The sequence below is a fragment of the Melospiza melodia genome, chromosome 5 (assembly GCF_035770615.1).
Source record: "Melospiza melodia melodia isolate bMelMel2 chromosome 5, bMelMel2.pri, whole genome shotgun sequence".
Classification (NCBI taxonomy): Eukaryota; Metazoa; Chordata; class Aves; order Passeriformes; family Passerellidae; genus Melospiza; species Melospiza melodia.
Window position 1 is genome coordinate 15,863,510 of NC_086198.1, and position 16,653 is coordinate 15,880,162.

At 49.7% G+C, this 16,653-nt stretch overlaps 1 protein-coding gene across 2 annotated transcripts; it reads right to left on the reverse strand.

Moving 5' to 3' along the window:
* Positions 1-1,326: 1,326 nt before the first annotated feature.
* LOC134418297 (histone H2A.Z) lies at positions 1,327-3,538 on the reverse strand. 2 transcript variants are annotated; one of them, XM_063156407.1, is made up of 5 exons: positions 3,382-3,538; positions 2,960-3,037; positions 2,466-2,579; positions 1,867-1,996; positions 1,327-1,720 (listed from the first exon to the last, which is right to left on the reverse strand). In XM_063156407.1, exons 1-5 carry the CDS (start codon positions 3,382-3,384, stop codon positions 1,659-1,661), a joined length of 387 nt encoding a protein of 128 aa, XP_063012477.1. In that variant the 5' UTR covers positions 3,385-3,538; the 3' UTR covers positions 1,327-1,658. The 2 variants fall into 2 exon arrangements, with proteins under 2 accessions (XP_063012477.1, XP_063012476.1); XM_063156406.1 differs by lacking the exon at positions 3,382-3,538 and having other exon boundaries at positions 2,960-3,085.
* Positions 3,539-16,653: the final 13,115 nt, after the last annotated feature.

The window sequence follows — 16,653 nt, forward strand, 5'->3', positions numbered from 1 at the left end:
GCGGGGCGTCAGGCGGGGCCGCGCTCACTCCGCAGGGCTCATCCCGCCGCTGCCCCGGCGCTGCCGCAGCCCCAGCGCGGCGCTCGCACCGGCGCCAGCCCGGCCGCCCCTTCCGGGCCCCGCCGCGCATGCGCCGCCCCGCCCGCCCGGGGCTCCGCCGCTGCCCGGCCTGGAGCGGCTGGAAGGGCCGGGAGCGCTGGGATCTGCCCGGCCGGGAGCGGCTGGAAGGGCCGGGAGCGCTGGGATCTGCCCGGCCGGGAGCGGCTGGAAGGGCCGGGAGCGCTGGGATCTGCCCGGCCCGGAGCGCAGCCGCCCTCACAGCCGGCCCCGCGGGGGAGCCGGCTGCGATGGAAAAGTACCGTGCGCGCAGCACTGCGGGCCCGCACGGTGCCACCGCTCCCCGTGCCCGACGGTGCTCATTAGCGGCTGACTGTAATTAGTGACAACAGTCCCAGCCCGCAAGGAGTGCTGTGCCGCCAAGGAGGGTGCTGGTCCGGGGAAGCAGCGCAGCGCCAGAGGAGCGCAGCTAGCACAGGTCTCACCGGCGTCTCCGATCTAGGTCACCGCCTCCCAGCCACAGTGCTGCAGCAGAGATTACTGCCTCCAAGAGCTTAGGGAAACACGAGAGCCTGCTCTCAGCAGAACCAAATCTATTTGCAGTATTTCACTGTGACTGCAGCTCTGGAAGGCAGAGAGCTTGCTACTCCCAACTGCACACAGTAACCATTCCCTCTGCCTTAACAAAAGGAGGTTTTCCCTTACCACAACAGGCAGGGCTGTGCTATATGAAATGAACTAGCAGAGTGGGGGACAGCTGAAGGTGTGCCCAGAGCCCCCTGTAATCCACTGCTACTGAGGATTCTACTGCATGGCACAATTTAAAGGGTGCTGCAGTACAGTTCCTGTTTTCATGGATGTCTGTCCAAAGCTTTTGCAAGCTGAAACAGTTAAGAGAGGCCCTGACACGAAATTATGTGAAGCATGGAATTTCAACATCCCTTCAGCTTATCTTACACTCCTGCATGACAGACCCTCTGCCCCTGTGAAGGCTGAGACTGAGTAAAACTGGCCTTAAATAACATCAGCCCTGCTAAAGACGGTTTCAGCACAGGACACAGCAGGTTCAGTAGGAAGAGTGTAACTCTACAGGACAAAGCCCTGTGCCCTTTCCCTTCACGGTATTTAACGATTACCGTATTCTTAGGCTGCATTTCAAGATGCCCCAAGCCCAGCAGGAAGGGATTTCAGTTACGTGCTCTTGGAACAACTCCAAGTGCTGCACAGTGGAGACCAGACTTTCCAGTTAATGACAAAGAGACAAATCAGTCCTGACATAACATTTATTGAGTATTTCCACTCTAGTAGATGAAAAGTCTGTACAAAACCAAACATTTCCTTTACTTAAACCAATCTAGAAACAGTCGGCTCAATTACAATCCACTACAAACACAATAGCTTCTTTGAAGCCATGGTAACACTTAAATATGGTTAAGACTTCAACGCAGAAATTTGGTTTGTTAGAAAGCTCAAGGGAGCTTTAGCTTCTCAAAGTTAAAAAAAGGCAAAATCGTGTTTCACAGATACAGTCCACTGGAATCACCAACACTGGACAAATTAAGTACTTCGAGTCCTGAGATAACAAGGAATCCTGGTATCCTTTAGACAGTCTTCTGCTGTCCTTTCTTGCCAATGAGGGACTTGTGGATGTGTGGTATTACACCTAAAAAAGAACAACAGTTAAGACCATGCTATTTTTCTTCAACAATTTTCCTAAACTTCATGCTTCAAATAAAATGACAACACTAACTTCAAGTCTGTGACAGTTCATGCCACCCAAGCACCCATAAACAGGAAGCACTGACATACCACCACCAGCAATTGTTGCCTTGATCAGAGAATCCAGCTCTTCATCTCCTCTAATGGCAAGCTGCAGGTGACGGGGAGTGATACGTTTCACCTTCAAGTCTTTGGATGCATTTCCCGCCAGCTCAAGGACCTGAAACAAGGCCATTTTTTCAACAGTTACACAATCAAGTGAGACCAACAGCACACTGTTAGTGATACCAACAGCACAGTTAGCTGCTCAATTCTCTGCCCCAAATACAGTGTCACTGCTAGTGACAAGACAGCAAACAATGTCTGTTTTCAAGGGGTTCCTCTTTGGAGCTCTGCATTTAGTTTTCCCAATGACAGATTAAGTGTTCTACAGCAGATATGACATGCTGTAATGGTCCATTCTCAAAGTTATTTCAATACTGCATTTTTCCAACAAGGCACACTGCAGGATCTGCTTGAAATGCAGAGAAGTGATATTTCATGGTTTTTTGCTCTTTGAGACACTTTAAAAGTGTCTCGAAGCACATGAAGAGTTCACAACCCAGTCCAAACTGTCAAATACAGTGGGCATTGGTCGTTACACCTTTTGGGGACTGACCAACTTGCTAACAGCCTTGCAGGCATTTTACCTCAGCTGTCAGGTACTCCAGGATTGCAGCACTATACACAGCAGCTGTGGCTCCTACACGCCCGTGGCTGGTTGTCCTGGACTTCAGGTGCCGATGGATGCGGCCAACAGGGAACTGCAGAATAACAGAAGCGTGAACAGGCTGTTACGACAGAAAGGCTCTGCACAAAACCACACTGTGGGCAGCAAAATCCCAGCGGCAGAAGCACGGGCTGCATTTCAAAACTTGAGAATCCAGTTAAGAGACTGCATGCCAAACTCACATCAGCAACTTTCACGATTCCCAGCAATGGCCACAAAGGAACTGCTTTCCTCCCTGTATAGATATGCAAAGGTCTAAAACCGGCCGGGTGTGCTAATGTCTGGTTCATGATCCTTACATCGTTCCAGACAACAGCCAGACAGCAGAGTGTGAAGGTTTCACACTGCACAAACAAACCAACAGACTGAAGGTCCGCCTGACTTTCACTCATGCACACCTCAGCCCCTGCTCACCTGCAATCCAGCCCGTTGGGAACGGGACACTGCTTTGGTCTTGGTCTTCCCGGAGTCCTTCCCAGCTTTCCCACCAGCCTGGCAATGCCAAGAGAAGAGCAGACGCTGACGTCTCCCACCGCGCATGCGCCCGCGCCTCCACCACCCCACCCCCCCCGTCCCCGCGCACAGCCACCCGCGCGGCTGCGAGGCGCGTGCGCGCCACCCGCCGCACCGCGCGGCACAGGCCGCTCCCTGCGCGCATGCGCGGCCCCCGCTCCCCGTTCCCGGGGCGCCACAGCGCGTGCGACCATCCCCCCAGCCGCCCCCGCCCTCCCCCCACCGAGCACGCGCGCATTTCCCCCCCCCCTCAGCAGCACGGAACCCGCCCGGCCCCGGCGGCCGCCGCCGCCCGCCCCCCGAGCGCCCTCGCGCTTCCTCACCATAGCGAACCGGAGCGCAGTGCCGCGCAGGGGAAGGCTGAAGCAGAGAGCGTCCCGCACGCACCGAGCCCGGGCGACAGCACCGACCTATGCCGACCCGCCGCGATTCAAACTGCGCCCACTCCCGCCTTCCCCCGGCCCTTTATATCCGCACCGCGCGGCCGCATCCGGGAACCCCGGCCGCGCCGCCAGCCAATGGCCGCGGGCGGGGCGGCCGCTCTGCCCCAGCGACAACCAATGGCGAGCTGGGGCGGGGCCGGGCGCGCGACGCGGGGGGCGGGAGAGGCACCGCCTCCCCGGCCAGAGACAGCGCGGAGGGGGGGGGGGGGGGGATGGCGGTGGGGGTGTCTCGGTCATGTCGCCCGCGGTGTGGGGCTCCCTTCGGCTCGGCGCCGACGGCCTGCCCTGGGGCTGGCGCTCCGTGGGGTCACCAGCGAGAGAGACCCTGCCCACAGTCACTCCACTCATTTTCGCGGGGCTCTGTATCGGCGGGTCCCGCTCCGAGCCTCGCCTCTGTGCTCAGATGGCTCCAGAGCCGCCGCGCTGCCCGCGAAGCTTTCTTTCCACAATGGAGTTAATTGGCTTTGTGTGCAAAGCGCCTCAGGAGCAGCCTGGAGGAGATCATGCGCGGGTTTGGGATGAGCAGCTATTACACTGCCTTAGCGAGGACACGAGGCTGCTCAGGGGCGTCAAATAAAGCTCCCCCATCAACTTCTCAAAATTGCGGCCCTGGAGAAGTGCCAATGACTACACACGTGTTCTGATTTTTATTTTTTATCTCTAATACCTAGGGCCACCCAGCCTTAGACCCCTTTGTGTCACCGGCTATTTCACAAACTGCAGTTAAAAGCAGTTTATCATCCTTTCTGTTCCAAGTGTAACATTTAACGTAGTGCAAATTTCCTTACCTTGGGCACTTTGAATCCCTGGCTGTATTTCCCTAAAATGAAGCCATAACCCACTTATTTTTTCGAGGTGCTGTTTTCAGTATGTTACCATTGAACCTCAGAGCTCGGCTGAGGGTGTTCTTGGTTAATCCTGTATTTTCAGCTTCAAAAAAGTAACAATTCGCTGTGCTCTTCCAGAACACTGTAAGTCTGTGTTATCTGAGAGATTTGCTGTTCATCGGTGAGCATGCAGTGAACTCAGGGAGAAACCTTGGCCTTTAGATGGCTGAATAGCTAGCTCTTTAGAGGGAAGACAAGCTACATCTGTCATGCACTTTAACCTGATCACAAACCCACCACTTGGGTGGGTGTAGTTTCTGTTTCTTCTCCCTTGATATTGAAGAGTCCTGAGCACAATGAATATCTTAGAGCCAGATGTTAAGTGGCAGGTAGAGCTGACACCCTTAAGTCCTCATGAGGATGCTCTCCACACCATAACTTTTCCCCTTTATTCAGGTCTACAACAACCGAAGTACTCAGAGCTCTAAGACAGGAGGATATGTCCCTAGAGCTTCACTTAAAGGTCTTTTGAGCTGTTCACACACATAGTAAAGATTTAAAACTTTGTGGCTCTTCTTCTCCAATGTCTGACTGCAAGTACTTGGTCCCCTGGCTATGAAGGACAACCCAAGGCTACATCATCAATGCCTGCACCCCCCTGTCTCAGTTGGGGCTTCTAGTCCCAGCTGCTGTCGCCTCCGGGTGGGGAGACCTACTTCCAGGCACAGGCACAGAGAGGCAGGACTGAATTGAGAGCAGCACTCCTACATGCAGGGATCTGGCAGTTTGTTTTTATGTAACTGTCTGGTGCTTCTGTCTATTTGAAGCATCAGTTGTTTATACTCTCCTTCAGCAAGAAAAAAAAAAAAGGGTTTGAAGGATTTGGGGGGAGGTAAAGTTTAAAAACAAACCTCAAGGTTTTACAAAAGCCTCCAGAACTTAAGATGTCGTTCAACATGCCGTTTAAAACCTGTTTGTTTTCAAAATCAAGGATCCATGTGCCCTTTACCTTGCAGAAAAAGAGAAGCAAGTTGCAGGCCATAATACCCCTATGGAACACCATTCACGATGTAGGAAGAAACAAAACAAAACAAAAAATTCTCTAGTTTCTGTCCACAGAAGTGCTAGGAAGAGGAACAAAAAGGCCTCCTATCACATGGAGATATCCCTGCCACAGACATTCCCTGTTTCACACACACAAACTTTCCACATGGCTCACTTTGGCTGCCTGGAGCTCCTTACAGCTGGGATTACCTGGCAAGGCAGCCTAACACCAAAGGTTGAGCCAAAGCAAGGATATTTCTTACCATCCAGATAAGGTTAGGGACGTGTCAGGTAGAGTGCATGAAACCAGCCTCAGGTCACCTCATGCAGGCTAACAAAACACTCTCATGAGCACAACCTGGACTCCCCTCTCTGCTATTTAAGGAGATAAATTGAAACAAACTTAGGTACTCAGGAACAATCCCATAGCAACTTCAGACCCAGTTGTGAGCGCAAATAACTCAACCTCAATCCCACATGCATGCATAAAAGGAGCCAAGGGAGCATTTACCACGTCCAAATTCCTAATGATATTTATAATGATATTTGTACTGAAAGCCTATCCCCAGGTGTCTTATGTTTGAAGGCCACAGTGGTGAAGGGTTTTGCATCATTTACCCAGCCCTTGTGCCCCTGCTTTTTTTACTATGGAGTTTTTCTAGTGCTTCTCATTGTTGATGTTGTGTGGGCTGTCTGTGCTGGGCAGGCTGTGCCTGAGCTGCTTCTGCTGCAGCCCATCACACAGAGCCCAGCACCCAGGCTGCTGCAGCCCATCACACAGAGCCCAGCACCCAGGCTGCTGCAGCCCATCACACACACAGCCCAGCACCCAGGCTGCTGCAGCCCATCACACACAGCCCAGCACCCAGGCTGCTGCAGCCCATCACACACACAGAGCCCAGCACCCAGGCTGCTGCAGCCCATCACACACACACAGCCCAGCACCCAGGCTGCTGCAGCCCATCACACACACAGCCCAGCACCCAGGCTGCTGCAGCCCATCACACACAGCCCAGCACCCAGGCTGCTGCAGCCCATCACACACACAGCCCAGCACCCAGGCTGCTGCAGCCCATCACACACAGCCCAGCACCCAGGCTGCTGCAGCCCATCACACAGAGCCCAGCACCCAGGCTGCTGCAGCCCATCACACACACAGAGCCCAGCACCCAGGCTGCTGCAGCCCATCACACACAGCCCAGCACCCAGGCTGCTGCAGCCCATCACACACACAGAGCCCAGCACCCAGGCTGCTGCAGCCCATCACACACACAGCCCAGCACCCAGGCTGCTGCAGTCCATCACACACAGAGCCCAGCACCCAGGCTGCTGCAGCCCATCACACACAGAGCCCAGCATTCAGGCTGCTGCAGCCCATCACACAGAGCCCAGCACCCAGGCTGCTGCAGCCCATCACACACACAGAGCCCAGCACCCAGGCTGCTGCAGTCCATCACACACACAGCCCAGCACCCAGGCTGCTGCAGCCCATCACACACAGCCCAGCACCCAGGCTGCTGCAGCCCATCACACACAGCCCATTACCCAGGCTGCTGCAGCCCATCACACAGAGCCCAGCACCCAGGCTGCTGCAGCCCATCACACAGAGCCCAGCACCCAGGCTGCTGCAGCCCATCACACACACAGCCCAGCACCCAGGCTGCTGCTGCCTTGTCCTGACCATTTTCCCCCTGCCCTGGGAAGCTGGATGGCTTTGCTGGTGCCCTGCCTTTAGGGCAGCTCCTTGCTGAGAGGCTCTCAGCCTTGCAGTGGGAGCTGCTGGGTAAAGGTTACCTCTGCCTTGGGGACAGAGTGGTACCTGAAGGACTTTCTGTGTTCTCAGAGCTTTAGGAGAATTGTGGTGTGGCATTGCCTTCTTTTCTACTCTGCCTACTACTTGGTATTATTTCCTTATTATTTCCGATTGCCCCAAAAATATCAACAAATTCTCTAAAGTGGGTACTGCTGCTCCCCCCTCATTAAGTACTGGGCTGCTAACATGGTAATATTTGGACTTCCTTGAATTAATTTTTTGCAGGATTTTAGTTTCTGCAGAAGTGGTGGAGATCATCTTCAGTGGGCTGATGAAGCATTCCCAGAAAGCTCTTTGTACCACAGCCTTCAGAACTTTACAGTTTCTGGATCCTGTTTAAGTGGGAGATACATGACGAGGTGCTCAGCTCTGCCATGGTATTTCCAGGATACAAATCTGGATATCTGTGGAACTTCAAGAGCCAGGCAGCAGAGAGCATTTGAGAAATTAATTTTTTTTTTAGGTGAGAGTTAAGGAGTTCAGTTTTTAGTACACAGTTTTTAGTCAGAGGTTTTAGTATGCTGAACTTTGAACCAACTCCTCTTAGGTGAGTAATATAGTTCATATGGGGAAAAAATATTTAGGCTCTAGTTTTTGTGGTGAGAGGAATTCCTGTATGACTTGCATTTGCCCCCAGGGTTCTTTCCTCTTGCAGAGGGTTCCCTTGTGCCCTTTTCCAGGATCTCTATCAAATAACAGGGTTCTGCTCTACTGGTCTCCTTGCTGGCTGCTGCTTTTGGGTTCAGGAAAATCCCACCCTCTGTGGCTGCACTGCTGTATTGTTTGTAGTGATTAATGAATTCAATTGTTCAGCTTAACAGATATATCTGTTAATCTGTTATCTCTAAACAGCTTCACACATTGTAGGGGTGAGATGGGGTGTGAAATATGTGCTGAAGGGATGGGCATGATGGCCTGCCGTTGGGGTGATAGGTTATCTCTAGGCTGAAGATGATTTTCATCACTGCAATCCAGCTGGAATAGGGAGTAACACTCAGGTGTCACAGTCCTGTTCTGCCCTTGCCAAGACATACAGCCTTTGTAATCTCTCTTTTTGTAACTCTCAACATTCCTCATGTAGGTATAAAGTGTCTACCCTTCCCCTTTGTGATAGCAGCTAACAGAATATTTGACTACATTCTCACTTCCACTTCTCCAAAAATGTGATTTGGCATTTGAAATCCTCTGTGGCAGTGTTTGACAATATGACCACTTTGCAGACAAGTCAAATACTTTACTCCTCTCTTCTTCCCCAAAGTTGGGATGCCTCTTTGGTAAGATTTGCACCTCTAAAATATATCTGGAAACACTTGTACATAGTACTATATATATTTATATTCTGCACATCTCATGAATCCATCACTGCCAATCTGTAAGAATCTACAATCTGTTGTTCCAATAAACTGCACTTTTGGTGAGTCTGTGTTTGTGCAAGTTCTTCTGAACCCAACCAGACTTACAGTGTCTCATTGGTAAGCTGCACTATTTCTGAATTTCTGATTGTGAATGAGACCCCCTGTATTCGTGCCTCTGGGATCTTACTGAATGCAACCGAACTTACAGTGCTGAATTGGTTATAATAAAAAAATTAAACCTAGCTGCACCCAGACCCTCTGAGGGCCAACTGAAAAGCAGGAGGGTTTATTTTCTGTTGAATTTTATACTTGTAACAGAATACAAGTCTCTGTAATAGTTTTGCAGATAACACTTGCATGCTGATTTCAGAAAGACTTGAACTACCGCTATATCCACACTGTTGTTCATGGTACACCCTTGTATTTGCTATTAAGAGTGTCACAACGACTAGTCTGTATCGATTTTTATCTTGTTCTTGTTTAGCCAGCTCTGAAAGGAAGCTACAGCTAGTTAGGCAAGGTGGAATGAGAATCTGTCAGAGACGGTGACAGCCAGAACTCCTTAACCCCATCCTTCCCACGGTCTTACACAGAAACTTATCCCTCAACACTCTTTGGGGTTTGCTTTGGTCCTCCACCTTCCTCCTATCTGAGCTCTGTTCAATATGGTAATTGAAGCTATATTTACATGATATTTCGTGTTGGCTACAAAGTCATTTGCAAGTACTTACTCCAGTTGTGTTCAAGCTGGGGAAGTCTGGGTGAACCTAATTTGCCTTGTGATACCCATGTCCCGAGGGCATTGTAATCAAGTGGGCTTTGCCAGCTATAGAAAATTCGTTATACCAGTTTGTTTGCCTAAGAAAGCAACTTGAAAAACATGAAAAAAAAAAAGGAAGAAAATTACATTTCCCCGAAGGTGGCTTTTCCTAGGTTTTCAAACAAAATGCTCCCTTGCAGGAGCTGGAAATGGTTCTACACAACTTGTTCTGTGAACATGAAAAAAGAAATGCCACCTGCCCTTTGGAAGTCTGGAGAGAAAATTCACTGGGGGGCTTAACCCTTTCCCTTGCCGAAGTCATTGCGAGTAGAAGGAATCCAACTCTTCTTAGGTGGTAGGAGGCAGCTACTACAGCTGTCATTTCTTCCTCGTGGTGCAAGTTAGTTTTGGTAGAGAAGTAACTGAAGATCACAACTGGAATGAGATCCTGTACCACACTTAACTTGTGACACAGACAGCCTAGCCCTGACTGAATAGTACATAATTAATAATAACACGTTCTCATTTTTAGTCATCTGCAACAAAGAACTGTGAGATCTAGGGCCTATATTCTACTGAGAACTTACCAGTTTCTGAGTGAGTCAAGGTGTCAGCACTAGTCCCACTGGATTCTGTCCTTTTCAGCATGGCCCTGGCTGTGGGGGACCCTCACCACCAAGAAGACCAGATGGACGGGAGAAAACGAGATGTTGTCGGGATCCCTGGAAGGATGACACCTTTCTACCTAACCCTTGTCACTCCCTCCCTTCCTTCCTCCCTGTTTTACTATTAAATAAAACATATCAATGTTTTGGCACCAACATTTAACCTTATTTGGTTTTAATCAGGTTTTTTGGGTATATTTTAAACCTTTCTGCATTTGATCTGCTTTTTTTTTCAAGACCTAGGCTCCTCTGCTCTTCTGCATTTAAACCAGACTGTAATTTTTCTCTCTAGTTTAAAATAAAAAAAAAACAGCAGTAGAAAGTCACACTGCCCTAAGGATGCCATTTTCACCCTCATGGCACCAGGCCAGCAGCAGAACCCTGACAGGAGGACAAGAGCCCCCAGAAAGGCAGGGATGGCACCTGCAGGCTGCAGTGACACACAGGGCTGGGGGCGGAGGGTCACACACCAGGGCTGGGGACACAGGACACAGAGGACACAGCAGCAGGTCTGTGTACAGGCAGGGCAGATGGTTAGGGACCAGGGTCAGGGTCCAGGCTCCAGAGACAAGGGGTCAAAAGCCAGGGGTCAAGGATAAGGGGTAAAGGGTAAAGGGTCAAGGATCAAAGATGAGGAGTCATAGGTCAGAGGTCAAGGGGAGTATAACCCTTACTGACATACCTTTACAAAAAACAGCAAGATTAACTCAGGAGTTCACTTCTGCCAAAATTTGGGATTATAGCTAAAAGCATCTCATTCCCAAGAACCCAACCCAGAGAGGTTGACTTTGTTTTTTTTAATGTATGTTTATTTTTTTTTTCATTTATCTTTAAATTGCACCTAAAGAAGAAAAAAAAGTCAAGTAGATAAGTAGATTCCTCACCTTGTTTCATCTCTTGTATACTGTTTGCTAAAGTGAAGGATTTTGTGCTGGACTTGTTTTGGAAATTTCCACGTCTCCTTAATGCAGAGGTTTGCACTTGGAAGCATTTGATCTTGCAGTATGACTATTAGTGCCCAATTAAATTTGATATACTGTGAAAATGAGTCACACTTTGACCAGGGTATAAAGATGAATCTCTTCAACTGTAAAGGGGCTGTGACTGACCAAATGAAATTGTCCCAATGGTGGCAGCATAACATAAGAAATAAAATGCGAAAATATGAAGGGCTTCCTCTTTTGTAAGGCTTTTTAGGCTGAGTCATCATCACCAAAGTGGTATCCTTGTTCTCTGGGGGTGGGGTTGCCATTAAAACCAAAGCACAACACTTATCTTGCTGAAAAATCGGAAAGAAAAACATTTTATTTTTTGTGTCAGGAGACCAGACAAGGTCAGCATTTCATGCGAGATGGACCTTAACTGGCTGCCATCTGGTTAAGATCCTCTGCTAGGACTTCAGAGCAGGAAAGATAACATGCTTTAGAGATCTTGTGTTAAAAAGGGATTTTTATTCTTAGATGTGAAAGCAAAACAAAATTTAGCACGTGAAATTCACTAGGTGAAGTTGCTGCAGATGAATAGAGGCATAATTGCACAGCTATAAAATGATTGACTTTACAAGTGAGCTCTTTTCTAGCTTAAAAAAACCCTCCCATCCTGTCAAATTTGTGGGGGGGCAGGGTGGGTTGTATGTCCCGACAACTCTCGATTATACATCATTGAATCTTTTCAAATTTTCTCTCCTGGGCCTGGGCGGCCTGCATGGTCTTGCATTTGTCCCAAATCCATGCATGTAAAAAGTAGGAAAAAAATGTAAACAAGTTTGCAAATACAATGATTTACTGGTAAGGCCTTGCAACATCTGGGAGCAGTCTGGAAGAAGAGAAATATTCAGCACAGGGAGAGTTAAACATTGGTGGTTTGAAAGGCTTTTGTCAGGACCATCTTTTCTGTGACTCTCCAAGGGGATGTGTATCCATCCCTCTTATCTCAGTGAAGCAGCTGGGCTGCTGCTGCTATAAATCAGGAGCCAGACCAAGGGATGGTGATGGGTAAGAGTGATGGCAGGGCAGTGGTGGTGCTTGGTGAGAGGGGGAGAGCAGCTTCAGCTTCCAACGAGGTGCTCGGACTTCCTGCGGGAGGGAGAGATGGGGGACGAGAAGCCTGCGGCGCGGTGGCGACGGCAGGGAAGGGGCAGAGCTGATCCCTGTGGGGAAAATCCTTCTCTGGGAGGTGGGAACCCCCACCCCCCGGGCTTGGCATGGAGCAGTTGGGAGGTGAGTGTGGGGATGGGCTCAGGGTGGGAGTGCTGGCAGTGGATGCTGTGTCACAGCCTGCCTCTGAAAGCCACTGGTGCCAGAGTGGGTGAAGCCACAGGAGCTGCTTGCTCACAGCAGCCTCTCCAAATGGCAAGGCTTGCAATGCCTTTCTCAGCCTGGGGAGCAGAGGCTTTTGCTAGCACACAGCAGTGTGGCATCTTCAAATGCAGTGATTATGGGTGGGATTTTTAGGCATTCCTCTTGGTCATGATTTTGGTCCTGTTCACCTGACTTTGGCACATGGGTGATGTATAGGAACCAGGTTGCATAAATACATATACACAGCCTGATTTGTGTCCCCCAGTGCCTGGCTCCCCAGCAGAGCCCCAACAACAGCACTGGGCTTCCCCATGCTTTAAAGCTGCCCCAAGGATGCCCCAAGGATCAGTGACAATGCCAAGGATGCAGGGTTCCAAGCATGCAAAGTATTTTCTGATGAGTCACCACAGAAAAGGCTGTGAAGAGCAACTGAGAGGTGCCAGCCAAGACTACAAAGGTTGTTTAATGGCAGTGATCTGCTTCACATCTCTGCATGCAACGCAACAGGCTCCCCATTTGAAGTAGACTAATATTTGTGGCCCAGTTGGGGTCCCTGAGGAGCTCTTGGTACCTGTAGTCCCTGCTGCTGGCTGTGAGGGCAAAGGCCTGTAGAGGGAAGGAGCCCAGGGGACTTGCATCTCCTTCCTTCATCCGTTCTCCAGGCAGGCCTTACTTCAAAGTGACTCCCCATCCACAGCATCTGCGTTTCCCTCCTCTCTTGGTCTTGGAGACACTTAACACAATATTTACCTGAACTCAGATGTAGCCACAGTGGAGGACAAAGGAGTGTTTTTGCTAATGTCTCTGCTTGTGTAGGACTAGATGTAGATGCTTGTAGATGCATTTTCAGATGGTGGGCAGACAAGCAACAGCTGTTTGTGGTACCATCTTCTGGAGCTGGGATCAGTGCACTCCAGCACTTTGTGCACCTGCCTTTTGTCATGCACAGGTCTCCTTCTTTTCGCTGTTTAGGAAAAAAAAAAAGGAAAAAAACCCCACACAAACACAAAAACACAACCCCTCCCAAATAAACAAACAAGCAAATCAGATTAGGGATGCTGAAGGATCAATTTCTAAAGGAGCTCCCTGTGAAATGTGAACTTGCCATACATGTCAGTGCCTACACAACTGCAAAAAGCTGAAGGCCTCCCGTCAAAAAACATCTTGGGATAAAAAGTGAACATCCAGAGATTCCTTCATCACCTGTCTCGAGGAGCCAGGCACAGCATCTCTGCAGTAGTGAGGGTGGAGGCTGCCAGCAGGGCATGGCTGATCATTATGGATGCTGTTGTGGAAAGGTGGTGTTCCACAGAGAGCATATATGCCAGGGTGTACCCCCATGGCACTGGTGCAGGGTCACAGAGGTTTCCCCTGTCACCTTGCTTCTGACCATATCCTTTCCCCTTTCTCCTTCTTGGTCATTTGTTTGCTGTTACATGTATTGGATGTTCCAGACTTGCAACAGGAACAGCTCCTCCAAAACCCTGCATTTCCTACTCTTTTCCTGAGGCTTCAGACAACCTGTCATGGAGCACAAAGCAGACACCACAGCTGTGAGTATCTTGCAGGTCACAGACCTGCACCTATAAAAGCACTGGCACTGCCTCTTGCAGTTTGGTGCATCTCCTGCAGCCACATGAAACATTCCCTGACATGTTCCAGCCACTGCAGCAGTGACAAAACAGCACAGGGATAGCCCACGGCCCCTGTGTGAAACCAGACTCTTTGCACTGCTTCTGAAACACTGTCTTACCCTTCACCATAGGTCTGTGCTCAGCTTTGCCTGAGCTGGACCTTAAACATCAGCCATGTCTCCAGCAAGAAGCACTTTTCACCAGGAGGAGTATCATTTCCGCCTCTTAAATAAGATCAAAAGCTTTAAAAAAACCCAGTTTGACCTATGACTTGCATTTCCTCTTGGACTTGCCATTGGCTTACAGGGATTTACATATCCATCAGCACTTTCAGAACAGCATCACACAGGCTGAATGGGGGAATGTGTGTGTGTCCAAGTTTCCTAAATCCCTAAATTTATCAGTCAGATAATCAAATGTTGGGGCATTTGCATGTCATTATTGCTTACCTATTTTATCATTTAGCCTAATTAGCTAACTAGGCTCATTTAATCCTCAGCATTCACTAATCCCAATTAGAGATGGGCCCAAAGCAGGACCTGGGTCCCAATTAGGAGATAAAAAGCTCTTGGCAATCTGCTGCCTCCAGCAATCCCTGCAGCTGATAGTGATGTGTGGGAATGCAGAAGCCCCCATGAAACAGCAAGGAAAGGCAGACCCACAACATCTCTGTGCTCAAGCTGTAAAGACAACTGAGCAGCAGATCAGGATCTAAATGCATCATTTGCTTTGCAGTGGTCTGCATATATCTTGAGGACTACACCCTCTCCCTCCTGCCCCCCAAAAAAGTGAAGGAGAGTTGGTGTTTGCACATGTCTGTGTCAGTTGCATCAAACCATCCATGGTGGCCAGAAGAGCCCCTGACTATTAAAGCTCTTCTATCTCATCGTCCTTTGCAGCTGCTTCATGTCCCCTTGGCTCATTCTGAACGTGACATGATGACAAATGCACACACACATGCTGTAGCCACTATGGAAATTATGCCCAGATTAAAAAGTGAGCTTGTTCTGGAACAGCTGCGGTCAACTGGGCAGAGCCTGGGGCTTGATTCTGACTTGGCTGTTAAAAAGGGCTACTTGTGTCTGCTCTGCTTTCTCACCCAAGGGAGGGACAGTGGCATGCAGAGCACCTGCAGGCACTTCTGCATGTCCCCATGAGCATCAGCTCCAAGAGTCCATCACTGCTTCACCAAAGCTACAGAGCTGAAGGATGAGGTATTAGTGGATACCCCCAGTTCCTGCAGATCCCACACCATCAGCATGGTTTCTTTCTGCACAGAGCAGCACGGAGAGACTGATCAGCGCTCACCTCCTTGATGTGTTCAAAAGCCATGCCTTCCATCCAGGACTGTACCTGGTGTGTCTTCCCCTGTAGTAGGGAAGGTTTTACCTTCTGCAGGGCTGGCACCACTGGTGAGACAGGCTGCATTCCCCTCCAGGGAGGCAAAGGGCTTCTGGTAACCTGTGCAGGCAGGGGACTCCACGTGGGCCTCCTACAGCCTTTTCCTAAGTATGTTCTTCTTCCCCTAGCCAGGAACATCTGACTCTGCCAAGATGCGGGTGCATAAGTTGCCAGCTCCTCTCACTGGAAGCTAATAGCTAGCTCACTGAACAAAGAAAATCCAATTTGGCAAAAGAAGCAAACAGTCTTATTCTGGTCTCTCATATATTTTCCCCTGCTGGTGCAGTTCAGACTTTTCACTGATTTATACCTTGGATGCAAGAAGAGTTTCAGACTCAAGGTTATTCTCCTGTCAGGTGTAGGCATGTCCTTGCTGTAAGATGGAATGAAAGGGTTTATGGGCTGTGGATGTTCAAAGGGAGCCAGACATGGAGCTCCTGGAGCAGGTCCAGTGCAAGGCAATGAAGATGATTGAGGGAGGGTGACAGGCTGAGGGAGCTGGGCCTGTTCAGCCTCAAGAAGAGACCACTGAGAGAGGAAGTCATCAACATTTATAAGTATCTGGAAGAAGGATGTCAAGAGGATGGAGCCAGGCACTTGTCCCTGGTGCCAAGCAATAGGCCAAAAGGCAAGGGGCAGAAACTGATGCACAGGAACTTCCACCTGAACATGAGGAAGAACTCCTTTACTGTGTGGGTGACTGAGCTCTGGAACAGATTGCCCAGAGAGGCTGTGGAGTTTCCTTCCCTGGAAATACCCAAGAACTGTCCGGATGCAATCCTGTGCCATGTGCTCTAGGCTGACCCTGCTTGAGCAGGGAGGTTGGACCAGATGAGTCACTGTGGTCCCTCCAGCCTGACCCATTTTGTGATTATATGAGGGTTCACATCTGTATGACAATAGTGTGGGCAGTGGTGGCCACAAGTCCCCAGGTGCCTGGAGAATGAGGCTCCTTCTGGTAAGTGCCTTTGATGAATTGTTTCTAAAAGCCTGATGGCACCTTAGGGTTTATTTTTCCCCCTTTACTTCAAGAGGACAACTAGAAAATTAAATGATTGTACTTTCCTTTGCTGCAGCAGAGCTTAAAGGGGAAATTAACTTGGGAGCTCATACACTTCTCACTGAATTCAGCGGGGCCTTTTCTGCCAGCTTCAGTGGAAGTTCTGGAACCGGCTCTCTATCAAAGGTGACTTTGATTTTCTGCAGTTGTGTGGGCCTTTCCTCCCATTTCTCTGTGGGGAATAGCTTCGGGAGTCTTCAGAGTTCAGATGAAATATTTGCTGTAGCTAGCCCTCAGCTTATTTTCTTCCTTGCATCATGACTGTTGCTCTCTTTTACAGCTGGCAGCTGTAA

Excerpts from the sequence above, each read along its gene's own strand:
- LOC134418297 (XM_063156406.1), bottom strand. The coding sequence starts at position 3,085 with ATGCGCGGTGGGAGACGTCAGCGTCTGCTCTTCTCTTGGCATTGCCAG. Across the intron at positions 1,997-2,465 it reads TGGAGTACCTGACAGCTGAG|GTCCTTGAGCTGGCGGGAAA; the intron begins GTAAAATGCCTG and ends GCCTTGTTTCAG. Across the intron at positions 1,721-1,866 it reads GGCAACAATTGCTGGTGGTG|GTGTAATACCACACATCCAC; the intron begins GTATGTCAGTGC and ends GTTCTTTTTTAG.